Source organism: Calonectris borealis, chromosome 3, assembly GCF_964195595.1.
Source record: "Calonectris borealis chromosome 3, bCalBor7.hap1.2, whole genome shotgun sequence".
NCBI classification, from domain to species: Eukaryota; Metazoa; Chordata; class Aves; order Procellariiformes; family Procellariidae; genus Calonectris; species Calonectris borealis.
Window position 1 is genome coordinate 106,795,857 of NC_134314.1, and position 13,768 is coordinate 106,809,624.

At 37.3% G+C, this 13,768-nt stretch overlaps 1 protein-coding gene across 2 annotated transcripts in view; it reads right to left on the minus strand.

Annotated features, from left to right (window-relative positions):
• Window positions 1–4,557: 4,557 nt before the first annotated feature.
• EPRS1 (glutamyl-prolyl-tRNA synthetase 1) overlaps window positions 4,558–13,768 on the minus strand; it is a 41,311-nt gene continuing 32,100 nt past the window's right edge. For both annotated transcript variants that reach the window (XM_075147101.1, XM_075147100.1), the window contains 7 exons: window positions 13,042–13,197; window positions 12,728–12,925; window positions 12,209–12,382; window positions 9,644–9,804; window positions 8,555–8,633; window positions 5,200–5,264; window positions 4,558–4,927 (listed from right to left, as the gene is read on the minus strand). In XM_075147101.1, the coding sequence (XP_075003202.1) occupies window positions 4,777–4,927; window positions 5,200–5,264; window positions 8,555–8,633; window positions 9,644–9,804; window positions 12,209–12,382; window positions 12,728–12,925; window positions 13,042–13,197 (984 nt within the window). In that variant the 3' untranslated portion in view covers window positions 4,558–4,776. The remainder of the gene's footprint in view (window positions 4,928–5,199; window positions 5,265–8,554; window positions 8,634–9,643; window positions 9,805–12,208; window positions 12,383–12,727; window positions 12,926–13,041; window positions 13,198–13,768) is intronic.

The following is a 13,768-nucleotide window of genomic DNA, read 5'->3' on the forward strand; positions in this document are numbered from 1 at the left end:
AACCCACGAGTTTTCTCACTTTTACTCTTCTGATTCCTCCCCCATCCCACCGGGGGGGGGAGCAAGCAAGCAGCTGCGTGGGTCGTAGTTGCCAGCTGGGGTTAAACCACAACAGTCATTTTTGGCACCCAACACGGGGCTCAAAGGGTTCAAGATAATGACAGGTTTCATTGGAATGTGCTAGATCAAATTTATAGCTGTTAGTGCTGTTTAGCCATTAATTGCCAGGCTCCTGTGCTCGCCATGGGGCTTGCTTGCCTTACTGTATATTAGAGTCTAATGCTCATTAGTGGCTGCTTTTTGCTTACGCTGCTTGCTGTACTGCTTATCATCTTGCTGTGCTGTGCCTGGGAACATTTCGATAACAGCAATGGCGATGCTTCTGGGCTGGCAGAAGGCCAGGGCATCGCTGCTGTTTCTGTGCTGCTGTACCGGATGGGCTGGAACCCCAGTGTGAACTCCAGGTCGAAGGGACTGTGACCTGTGGATGAGTCCACACTGGAGCAGGACACCCCGAAGCGTCTGTGGCTGTGGATGAGTCCACACCAAAGCAGGTACATCTCGAAGCATCTGTGGCCGTGGTTCTGTCTGTGCCACAGCAGGTATACCTCAGCCTGAAGGGATTGTGGCCCAAGGGTAAGTCCACACTGGAGATGGTACACCTCGAAGCATCTGTGGCTGTGGATAAGTCCATGCTGCAGCAGGTACACCTTGAAGCTGCAGTGGCTGTGATGAGGTCATGCTGGAGCACCTCAAAGCATGTGGCCATGGATAAGCCCATGACAGAGCAGGTACACCCCTGGAGGGACTGCAGCCATGGGTAAGGCTATGTTGGAGCAGGTTTACCTGTGAAGGGACTGTGGCTGGGGCTAAGGCCACGCTGGAGCAGGTCCATCTCTGAAGGCATTGTGGCCTATGGAGCAAGTTTCAAAGACAACTGAATTGATCTTCCATTTTAGCTGCTTGTACTTTTGGCATGTTTTAACGTTGCCCATGGATATGGAGCAAAGTTGGAGGCCATTTTCTAAATATGCGACCAGAAGAGAGGGAAGCCGAGCTTCAACAATAAACCCAAAGCACATCGTTTATTTCCCATTTAGAAAACCCTGCCTATCTCCAAATCCCAAAGTAATCCCCATACGCTTGCAAGGAAGGGTCAGATTTGGGGAAAGGACAACGAGAAGTTAAGGAGGAAATAAGAGCTGCAGAAGTCCTAGCTTGTACTTGGTGCCATTTCTGGAACAGAGTAAGAACCTGAAACGGTAACTTTTTTTTGTCCCTCATTGTAGTATCTGTTGAGGTCTTGAGTGTATGCATAGGAGTTTATGCACACTCACAAACCCCGCAGAAATCTAGCTGCTAATAGCACACTAGGCAATATGGATGATAAGACCAGGTGCCTTCCTTGAAAAGTTTATGATCCAGTTTTTGTTTGAAATGCCCATCTGTGTACCTATATACACACAGTTAGTTACAAGATAAAACGGAAGGAAATTACATGCAGTACAGCTGTAGAGAGATAAGATAATAATACTGATAACCTGAGCTGACCAACTGTCCTTGCTAGCCGTAGACTTCCCAAGGTGAATTAACTTTAGGTCAAAAACGCAAACACCCATCCTCAATTTTCATTTATTTTTTTGCTCACAGGGTTTCGACAGCCAAAATCCTTATATTTAAAATCCAGTCTGTTAGAAGATTGGCCTGCCAGCATGTGTAATTTTTAACATTTGGTCATTTGTCTTACTCAAGAGCTGCAGCTCTTGAGTTCCCCCCCACCACCACCTTTTAAGAACACCACTAACCCTGGTAGAGTGAATTAGCAGAACTAATTACAACATTGAAACTGGTGCTTGCTCTTCCTCTTCATCCTCTCCCACCTGTGTTACTACTTCTATTCCAGCTATTTCCATGGTGTTTTCTTCCTTCTTGTATTAAAGTAATGTTCAACTACTTATTTTATTATGAACTACAGAGCATGAAAAGTGAGAATTTTTTTCAAGAGTTGTTCTCCTTTCAATGGAAACAGACCAGGGTCAAACTTCAGAGCTCTCAGAAGTTCTGCCGTACACAAGGTTTTGATTACCAAAACATGAGCTCGAGCTCCATGAAGCATTCCCTTTGCAGCAGACCTAAAATGCTCATGTACTCTATTTTGTCAATAAGGAGCAGCACCACGTTAAGGCAGTTCCACTACATCCCACCTTACTATGCTATTTAACCCAAATTTATCAATATACAACTATAAGAACTAAGGAACACTAAGAGATCTGCAGTTCTAGTATAAACACAAAGCAGTATCATTTAATCAACTATAGTGTGTTACTCTAATTCATATACTTATTTTCCAAAAGACACAATTTATTAAGATTCTGAAAGTTTTTTATACCAGTGTAATTAAGAGTATGGCTGTTTCTCTAATGCTTTACAGATAGCTCAGATTGTGCATCTGGTGGAAGGGTACTTGAGATGGATGTGTCTCTCCCAGGCAGGCATCAGCTTCTCCTCTGTGGAAGACCACCACAGAGAGATCTGCAGGTGAGTCATCCACGTTCCATAAACTTCATGCTATGATCAGGAAGAAACATGCTGGGAAAAAGAATTAAAAAGCCAAACAAACAAACAAACAAAAAAAAAGGCTGGGCTTCCATGAAACCTCTGGCTTCAAACAAACTCATTCGTAGGTTGAGAGCAACTCATTTCTAAGAACAGTGTTGTCAACATGTTTACTCATGAATTTGATCCAGTCAACTGGTTAAGGTTGGCTGTTTGTTCAAACTGATAAGGTTGCAGCAGTATTAGAGACTGCATTTAGTTTTGCCTTTCCTTTGTTCTGTGCTATTAACAGCTTCCGCATCTCCTTTTTAAAATACTGATGTTGCAGAGTGTTTTGATGGGAGCTGAAAGTGCTCATATATTCTTAATAATCTGGTTTGCTCTGTCAAAATATCTTGGTCCTCTCCTGTCTCTCATGCCTGAGGACATTGAAGCTGCTGGTTACTGCCTCTCCCTTTCCCCCAGCATAAGAGTGCTGCAGTAGGCAAGACCTCTGAAAACTGCTCTTAGTTACCCATCATTTGAGGCTGGGAAAACATCATTCTGGTATTACTACTTACGCTCTTTCTCAAAGTATAATTCCAGTCAGTGTTAGAGACAGCATACCAGAAAGACCTTAGGGCCACTCTTCTGATATGTCAACTGAAAACAAAAGATGAATGCATGCGTTGACATATCATTCCCCAAATCCTTTGCTCATTACTACCCTCAAGACTTTGTCTATATGGTGAGAAAATACCTAGACAGATGAATGCAAGATAGATGATTTCAAGATGCAACCGAAGCAAACCCTTCAGGACTAATCATCATCCAAGGAATATTACAGAGAATTTCCAAGTGCTCAAGCATTCTGAGCAAGCTGATCTGAAGTATTTAATAATTTTTGCGCTTTTCTCTGAAAAACTGGGGTACTATCACAAGATGCATGATCCTAAACTGGACAGACCACTGGTTCAATTTAATATTCAAAATTTTGACTAGGAAGGCTGACCACAGGAATCTGGGCAAAAGCAAACATTTTGCATGCTTTTGAAAAGCAGAGAAATGTGAAGATCTGAGAATAGCACTGCAAGTCTCCTATATGCATAAGACTTTTAGACTACCGATGCTACATCAAAATATGGTTTTGGAAACAGGCAGCCATGTAGTATTGTCCCAAGAAGAGTTTGGGGAGGATCTTACTGGTCCAACTTTTTAATTGCTAAGTTTTCACTCAACTCTTTTCAGGGAAGGGGTTTACATAGACAGCCTTCAAACATACAGGAGAAACAAGGAACAAATTAAGCATGTGTCATCCAAAAGTTATTCTAAGCCAGAACTATCTCATATTATTTTAAGTCAATCCTATGTTCAGAGTGGAAGGTAATTTTTTTTTTTTTTTTAAATAATTTCGTAACTCTGCAACATCCAGCCTTCTCTGCTAAAGCAACACATAGTAAGTGCAGGAAAAGCAGAAGTGTTTTATGGAACATGTTATAGGTATAATCACAGCCTAAAATCTTTAGCACTGAAAACACCTCTCTTCAGATTGCCTTTCCATTACTCATTGCGGTATCATTACGAGACAGCTATAAAGTGCCAGTTTATAAGATAAGAGAAACAGGGCTTCGCAAGAAATGGCATTCACCTGCATCTTGCTAACAATGTGGCATCTAAAATAGCCTTTCAAACTTATTTTATGACAGGGTGAAAATATTCCTTGAAACACTTGGCTCCAGAGGGAGTTTTCAAAAGGTAGCATTCACCATGCCTAAAAGTCAGCAGCAAGTCTGTACTGAAAATTGAAAAATTTGAAGGCAAAATTAAAAGCAGATGTTTTATCTATAAATTTTATGTCAGCACGCTAAACTGTACTGTAGAGCATTTATTACATTCTCTCCAATCTTTCAGGCATTTTCTCAGTGTACAAGAAAATATATGCACCAAAACGGAAAAAAAAGACATGAGCAAAGAATACCTATCCTCCCCATTAAGCAAGACAGAAAAAACAACGAAAGCATATTACAGCTCACAATACATGTTTATTATTAGAGATGTTTACAGAAAAGTCTGTGAATTACTGCTAGCCTAAGACTGACAAGGGGCAGGGGGTTTATGGTTTATGGCTTTGTTTTTTGAATCATTTAAAAAGTCGCAAAACTGATTAAGTTTGGGGGCTATTTCAGTCTTATTAAAAAAATTCAATTCACAGATAAAGGAGAAGGTGCTTTCACTAGTAATTTAGTAACTACGACCAAATAGGGTGTAAAACTTGGCAGGGTTTTTACCGCAGACACATCTTGCCCCACACTGTAGTTCACAGAGAGGCTGAAAAGGTATGCAGAGGCTTTTTGCTCCCATGGAGGGGGCGCCAGGCTCAAGATCTTGATCCCTGAAATAAATGCATATTCAGAAATAAATACTTTTCTTTAAAAATCAAGGTGCAATAATGTGTGTCATACACAAAATCTCAAAAGCACACAAATTAGTCTGAAAGCTTCAGAACTAAGGGAGTAAATATATTGAATTATGCAGGACAGCAAGAGTCAAGGGTAAGGATTGTACGTCAGTGTTATACCCAGAGGCATCTTACATTCCTGTTTCATACTCAAAACATTATGATTTTGATCTTGGTAGATACTCTCCAGCTCAGTTATATTTTACCTGGCAGTGGTCTTCTTGATCCAATCCTCGCACTCAATTTCCCCACAAAAAGGGATTTGTACAATCTGAAGCAGGGGAGGAAGGGGAGAGAGAAAAAAACCCAAACAGTTATACATCTAAAAAAGTCATCCTTGTCTCTGGAAGATTCCTAAACTTTAAGATCTCATATACACTCAAAGTTGGAAAAGTTCCAATTGCTACAATTAAATTTCAATAGCTCTTTCTCATCAGAGAAATAGATAAGCACAGTCATCTCTCCATAGCACAGCATGGAAAAACCTACACAAACCCAAAGCAGCATTTAAATCAAGTTAGGGTGCTGATTTTAATTTTTTTTTTTTTAACCCAATATAACTTCCTTCTGTGGAAAGTATAAATACTGTTTTCTCCTGAAATACTCTGTTTTTCAGGAAAAGTTTAAATCTTTCAAACTGCAGATCAAATGCTACTGCAAGATAGTGCTTTCCTAATTAAGTTTCCATTTTAATTCCATTACTATGAATTTTCATATTTTCTGAATAAGACAAGGACCTACATATTTTAAGAAAACAGAATTGCAAACAGCACATTTTTCTTGGGGGCAAGGGGAAGTGGTGCCTATTTTCCTGCTGTTTCCTTCAGTTAGCTTAACTGAAGAAAATTGAGAAAGTAAAGTTGAAATGATAATTTCATACACTCTTCTCAGTGCTACTCTTAGCTATTGCAGCAAATCTCTATTCCCAAGTTTTATATTTCATTTTACTGGGGTTTTTTTTCATTTTTAATGGACTTTTACAGTGAAAACTCTGTTTACTACTAAAAAGTAGGATTACTGTTAATTAAAACACATCCCCTACACACATTTGAACACTCATGTAATGCTAATAGCTGAGGGCAAAAACAGCTACTAAATTCAGCCTTCACAGTCATTTTAATTCTATCCAAACTGTGAATAAGGTTTGCTGATCTGTGGCTTTCTTTCACCAATTTTACATTCTTAGTGCAAAATTCCCAATTTGCCTTGAACTGGAACACACCTTTATTAGATTTCACTTTATAGCTTCACTTTCTTGCAACTGAAGAAAGGAACTATTACCACTCTACTATACTGCTCTTGCATTAATCTTTTGTTAGTTAAATGAAACTTTGTTTAAATACCTGTGCAATTTCTTAGAGTTTCAACTAAACTTTGCATGCAACTTAGAAGAACACAGAAGCAGTCTGCATTTTTAAAGAGCTAATAGTCTCCGCTGCAATTACAGGGGAAAACAGCAACAGGAGTTAAGCAGAAATACTTCAGCTTACAAATTTCTTCTTGAACAGTCATCAGTGCTAACACAGTGTAATTTCAAGAAACTACAGAATACATATGCTATAAAATTTTGTCCACACAACATATATAGCTAGAGACTGAAACAGTCATAAAATGATGTACTTAATTTTTTTCAATTCAGATGTGCCGATTATAATAAACTTATATAACCTAAGTACCAAAATGGTGCAAGTATCCAAATTGGAATGCAAAAATATTCGTTCACATTTCCAAGTTTAACTACATTAAGAAGTAAATTATATTAGAGTTCTAAACATAATACAAATAGTTCAATTCTCTTGGTCCTCTCTAGAATCTAGCTGTACACAACAGTGAGTGTTGGATATTGAAGACAAGGCATTTTACCTTCTCCATAGGCAGAGGGTATTATTTGGAACCTCTCCGGCAGGAGGAGAAGAAAGGGTAATAAGTTATGTGCATGTACAAATACAGAATTAGCTTCACATTCCATTCCTGCTCATGGAATGAGCTTGACTCTCCAGTTCAGTTTATTTTTACATACAAGTTTACTTTATCTCAACATTTTTTTTAACAGCTTATGTCTTCGACTGTTTCTTTGTCTTGAAGACAGTCAAGCATAGTTTCAGAGTGTTTGTTTAATTCAGAAGTGAAAGATACATGATGGCACATCTTGAAATCACAATACATGAGAGCAGTAGTACTAGTTGAACACCTATGCAGAGCACAATTATTTGTTAAGCAAAGACTAAAGATTTTTGGTTTTTAAATCTGCCGCCAGAATCATCAGCTGCTTTAGATACACTTGCACCAAAGAAATGATACTTTGCAGTCGGTAGGAAGAGCCCAAAGCTGTTTGGAAACAGAATATTTCACACTTGTATTTAGTTTTGTAGAAGAAAATAAGGCAGTACTACTATTCTAGCACCTATGCACAGCATGTCTAAAAACTCTGTATCCTCAACTTCATAAGCATGCTAAATCAGTCCCTCCTCTAAGTTCATAATTATTCCTTCAAATCTTGTTATAAATTGAATTTAAGTGCAATAGAAATGCAAGAAAAGAGTGTGATGGAAGGAACCAAGAATAACTTAAAACTATCTTTGAAGTTAACAAGAGTACTATGAATTTTTGGCACTTGTGCATTTTCCATTAGAAATTTTGAAATTTTCAGAGTAGATCTAACTGGTACACAAAAAAATCCTGATCTCTCTTTACAAAATACACAGCCTTAATGATTAATCCTGGGGATCCTACTACTTGAACACATTAATCTAAGTATATGAACAATTTCACAAGCTGAGGTTTGAGATAGAATTTCAGGGTTAAGACCTTCTGTCAGTAGATCTCTGAAAAAGAAGCAGCAGCTCAATTCTCTACTGAAGACTTAATCTCTCATCTAAACTTCAAATACTTTGCCAGAATTTTAAATTTTTCACAGATCTCTAGATCAGTAGAGCTCAATCATCCACATTATGGGTTATTCTAACTATCAACCAAGGAAGTTTCTGACTTGCAGTAACTCTCAATGAACCCAATGATTTCTACTCAGGTCATAAAGGCAAAACTTCTTTGACGTAAATAGGGTGTACTTTAAATTTCTACTTGGACCCTATTATGACATTTGACAAGTGTTTTTCACTGTTCACACTAGAATAATGACAGTAAATTTATATTAATCTGAATAAAATATTTACATTAATCTCTCTGAAAAGCACTTTCTGATAAAAATGTAACACTTTAAATGCAAATTACCAAACTGCAGCATTGTAAGTCACTTCAAGATACCCTGTCACCTCTAGCATAGGACTAAATTTTGAATGGTGGTAGCCTGAAACACCGTGTTTAGTAAATATGGTATTTTAGCAAAAGAAGAAAGCAACGTATATCACAAATTTTAGGAAGACTAATTCATTTTTGTGCAGCTATACAGGAGAGGTTTCATCTGCTTGTGAGGGGAGAGTGCCATAAAACCCACAACAGTATTTATATATAAACTTTGAAATTTCTAGCTCCTGATTATTTATAAGGGACAGATAGTGTGTGAAGGTACTTACCAGGATAGCATGAAGTAAATTTCCTTACCTTTCCTGAATCAAGCTCGTTTTGAAAGTCCTCCATAGTATTAGCCACCACCATATGACTTTTTAGGTCCTCAGAAGCTCTACGAAAAAGAAAAAAAAATTCAGTCAGGGCAGATTTATGCACATAACCTCACTGGCCAAATGAACTATATTTTCAGAGTCAGTCAAAACAGAAAGTTTCATGAAGAGAAGCTATATATTCTTTCCAATCTTCCTCATCAGGTTACGTCTTTCTACCACTTCTGCCCTCAAAGAGATAAAACTTTGATTAATTGCCAATGGGCTGTTCTCTAGGTTGCTGCACATTTCACCATGTTAATTCACACTGTCATGCATGTTAGTTCAAGACTGACCAGCTGTAGATAGAAACAGATAGTACTATAGATGTAGATTTTTCTTTTTTAATTATGTTCTAAATCTAAATAGCAAAATGCTTTTTAACTAGGTAAAAATATTCTGCTTGTAAGCATCTTTGATCACCACAGAAGAAAGCAGGAAAACTCATCTGCCATGGTGCTGGATCAGCACCATGTTCTTTCTCGGTGTCCTTACAAACGACAATTTGCAGTGACAGACGTGCAAGGGATTTGGCATATGCAGTAAGTGCAAACACCAGTTCCTAAAGCATTTGATTGCTTATAAGAAAACAATACTATGAAAGTCAGTAGGACACAGGGTCTTAAAATACACTTCTAAACACAGAACTTGTACTGAAGTTTCTTGGACAACTTTGTATCTTTCAAAATTCCCTACCAAAAGCATCTTTCAGGAACAAATCCTGTGCATTATTATCCCACGAACTATTTATGGTGTATTTGTTTATTAATACTTTACATGAATTCACAGAAATATTTTTTAAAATAAGTTCAGAACCTTTAACATTCTGGAACATTATGTTCCATGAGCACAACAGGAAACTTCTGTCACTGTATGTGAACAAGTTTCAGAGGCAGAAAAACGAAATGTCATGAACAGAAAGATGGGCCTAACCTGTCTTTCTGCACAGATGAACCAATAATGTGAGAAATTCTTCTGACAGGTAAAGTGCATCTGTGATTAGCACAGCCGTTTACTGTACCTTTCCATTTACCTGTTGTAAAGGTTAGCATGGATCTCCTCCAAAATCTGCTTCAGTCTATCTTCTGCCTCATGTTCAGAAAAGCTCAGCTTCTGTCCTGTGTCTCTTCTAACAGCTACAAACTGTTGGCTCTTCATGTCTCGTGGTCCCACTTCAACCCTGACTGGAACACCCTTCATTAAAAACAGTTAAGAGTTATAATGAATAAATCATTCTCAGAAGAGTTCATTTTCTCTCTCTCTCTTTTTTTTCCCCGGTTGTTCTAAAGCCCAGTCTTAATATGGAATCACTTTACACATAATTTTCTTTGAAAGAAATCAACATATATTCCACTGCTTTTATGCATTTCTGTCTTTCTCATGCACACTCTCTTCGCTTGTGCAAGATACCTTGCTCCAACCTTGCCTCACGAGCTTGGAGACTGCATCTGTGCCAACATGCAAGCAATACTAAGACAGTTAAAGCACAACTGAAACTACACTAAGACAGTTATCCCAGCTAGTGCAAATCAGATTTTTAAACTCTGAATGATTAAGACTTCTATAGTCATTTTAATGTTCTACTTCATCCAATAATACCTTTTAATTCTGTTTTCACAGAACATTTTCAACTGTATGAACAGCAAATAGCAAAAGTTCTGTTAAATATAGCCCTAATATCGACATTAATTGCATAGAATATTTGACTACAAACAGTTGCTTTATTTATGTAAAGCTTTTATGCTTCATAAACTTTGGTGATAAGAGCCATGTAATTTCTCATCTCCCATATGCCATCAGACAGAAACATTTTCCATTTTACTAGTCAGTTAAGAGTCTTCGGGGTCTAACTTATTTTCTCTACGTCCTGCTAACATGTGTCCTAAGCTGTACATGTTCCTTCACGGGAAATGAAGAGAGTAAGTGCAAATGCATTTTGATGTTGGTTTGGGTTTTTTCTTCCCCCAAGGCAAATCTAAGGGGTAGGCTAAAAAGCTAAAATATTCTACAGTGTTCAACAGGTGAACAGGAGAATCAAAGACATTTACCCAAGCTTTCTACACATTTTGTGCTCTGGAACCTCTTCAAATTCACAGCTTCCAAACTATTCCCTATACCTCCCCCCTGTTATTTATGCTATAAAGATGAACAATATAGTAAAATCTGTCTGAAGGGTGGAATATCTACTCCTACTGCAAAGCTATTCAAAACTGTTATTAACAAACAATTTAAACTGAACAAATATTCTAGTTTATGGCATACAAAAAAAGCTGTCTCCATAATTAAAACTTATCTGAAAGTATCTAATATTTCTAATCGTAATACTACTTTCCAGTGAAAGAAGGATGCCTAATGGTCACATAGGAAGACTTCCTAGAAAGAGCAATAGAACTAATACTACTAGACATTATAAAACAAGTACCAATGACTTGGCTCTTTTTGGAGGTAACATCAGAAATCTGCTAAGCTGAAAAGTACATAAGGCAAAATACTTTCCAGTTCTTTCTTGTACTTCTTACTCCAGTACCCTTGTATTTTTTACCCTATGACATTCCTTATCAGTACTCAATAAAATGAGTCCACTTTGCCTACAATTAGCCTGAAGATGCAGTTTATGTATTATGCTGGACACATTAGTAGATTTTATAAAAACATTTTATAAAAAACATCAAGTTTGCCCCATGCTGTGCCTCCTTGATAAACCTAATTTTATTTAAAAAGTCTCCCAACATGGATTCATGGCATTAGAGCTCCATTTAAAAAAAATACAAGATTACACAAAGGGGAGAGAACTTAGACACAATGGGAACTTTCAACAACTCGGGGAGCTTCTATCATAGAATCATTTAGGTTGGAAAGGACCTTTAAGATCATTGAGTTCAACTGTTAACCTAAGACTGCCAAGTCCACCACTAAGCCACGTCCCTAAGCACCACATCTACACGTCTTTTAAACACCTCCAGAGATGGTGACTCCACCACTTCCCCAGGCAGCCTGTTCCAATGCTTGACAACCCTTTCAGTCTTACATTGAAGATTAACATACTGAAACTAATTTCAAATTCAGAACAAAGATACAATCCCATAACATCACTCAATACATTATTCAATTTCTAATTACCATTGTTTCATTCTGTTCACTATTTTTGTTTTACAAAAGCCTCTTACATTTGATGAGGCAGAACTGTTCCTCTCAACTACTAAATGAAGGGAACATGGTAATTTTGAAACAAAAAAATTGCTCCTTTCTTTGTTGATGCTGTACAGTTTTATCTTCTCTGTTCCACTGTGTGCAAGGAAGGCACTGTTGTGACCCTGGAGACACTTAAGTATTAGTAAAAATTTTTAAACATGCAAGAATTTGTACTATTAATTTCATTTTCTAGGTAAAAAATCGCTAGTGACATGCAAATCCTAGCAAACAGAGCAAGTCTCAGAAAACATCTTTTCTTCATTTATTAATGAAAGTGATCACCGATTATCAGGGAGCAATTCTTCATTTAGAGAAAATATTTGCCTTCAGAATACAAGGCACGCATAATATGCCTCATACATACCCGACATACAAGGTTCAAAACACCTCCTGGAAAGAAATGTACCTTAAGTTCCCAGTGGTTGAACTTCCAACCAGGTGAATAGTTGTCTCTCAGATCAGCCCGTACACGGATATTAACACTAAGCAGCCTATTACGATATTCATTACATTTCTTCAATAAAGCCTCTTTGTCCTCTTCAGAAAGGGAATTTGTGATACCACAGGGTATAATTACAACCTGAAATATAACATGACGTACTTTATGTTATAAGAAAATTAGCTCCTAGTTATTATAAAAACTTAAAAACAATATTGTGGCCCTATATCCCAGTAATTTCTTTCAAGTTCTCAGAAGTAATTTTAATCCAAATGATACAGACAAAATTATTTTAAACAGATGGACTGTTAAAGAAAGCTTGTCCACCACAAGTACCCTAATGATTTGTATTAACTTTATACAGCATGCTTTGTAATCAGACAGCTCCTATCCTATGTTAAGTCTTCCAGGTGCCCGATATGAAATGCTCATGAATTCCAAGACAGAAAAGGAAATAAAATGGTAGTTTAAGGCATTTTTACACACCTGAACACAGGCTACTCGAGGTGGGAGCACCAATCCCATGTTATCTCCATGAATCATTGTCATTACACCAATAGTTCGAGTTGTAATGCCCCAGGAATTCTGATAAGCAAACTGTTTTTCTCCTGGTTTCTTGGGATCTTCAAATACAATTTCAAACATCTTTGAGAAATTCTGCCCTAGATGATGTGACGTTGCTCCCTGAAATAGTTGCACACAGAAAATTCTACTCAATGGAAAGTTAAGTCTATCAAGCATCAGTTTAAGGCTTTCACCTTACTGTATTTACTGAAAAAAATATGCTAATAGATAAGTACCTGGATAGCTCTTCCACTGGCAGATATAAATGCCTCTACAGTGGTTGTATAATCACCCCCAGCGAATTTCTCCTTCTCTGTCTTCCTTCCTTTCACAACAGGTATTGCTAGGAGATCTTCGTACACTTGAGCATACAGATCAAGTATCTGCATCACCTATGATGAACATACTGTCTTAAGAATTACTCAGTATTTTGCATTTACTAAATCATGAAATATTTTTATATGCCACAGCCTAAAAATCTTAAAAATGTAATACTTTATCAAGATTGTGTTTAAAAAACAAGATTTCTTCAATTGCTTTAAACTTTGGCTGTTATTTTCTATGAATCAAATAGGAACAACTATAAACCATGAACAAGTGTCACTGCAGAAATGCCAGTCCAACGGCTATACTGACTTCCAGTTTCCACCTAAAAGTTTGAACATCTGCTAAGTAAATAAAGATATGCCATGACACTCAATGAAACATCTGTCTTTTGGGCAAAGGAAGTGTTAAAATTTCTAGCAGTTAATATGTGAATGCATTATTTAGATTTTTAAGGAAAATAGATTTTTAAGGATTTTTAAGGAAAATAATTTTTAAGGAAAGCATTCTTTATATATCACACTCTTCAAACTCCCCATACTGTTTGAAGAGACTAAAGTCTCAGACATGGATTACCTCTGAGAAAAAAATGGGTTCTAGTACACTTGGCATTTTTCACGAGGGCTCCCAAAGAAAAGG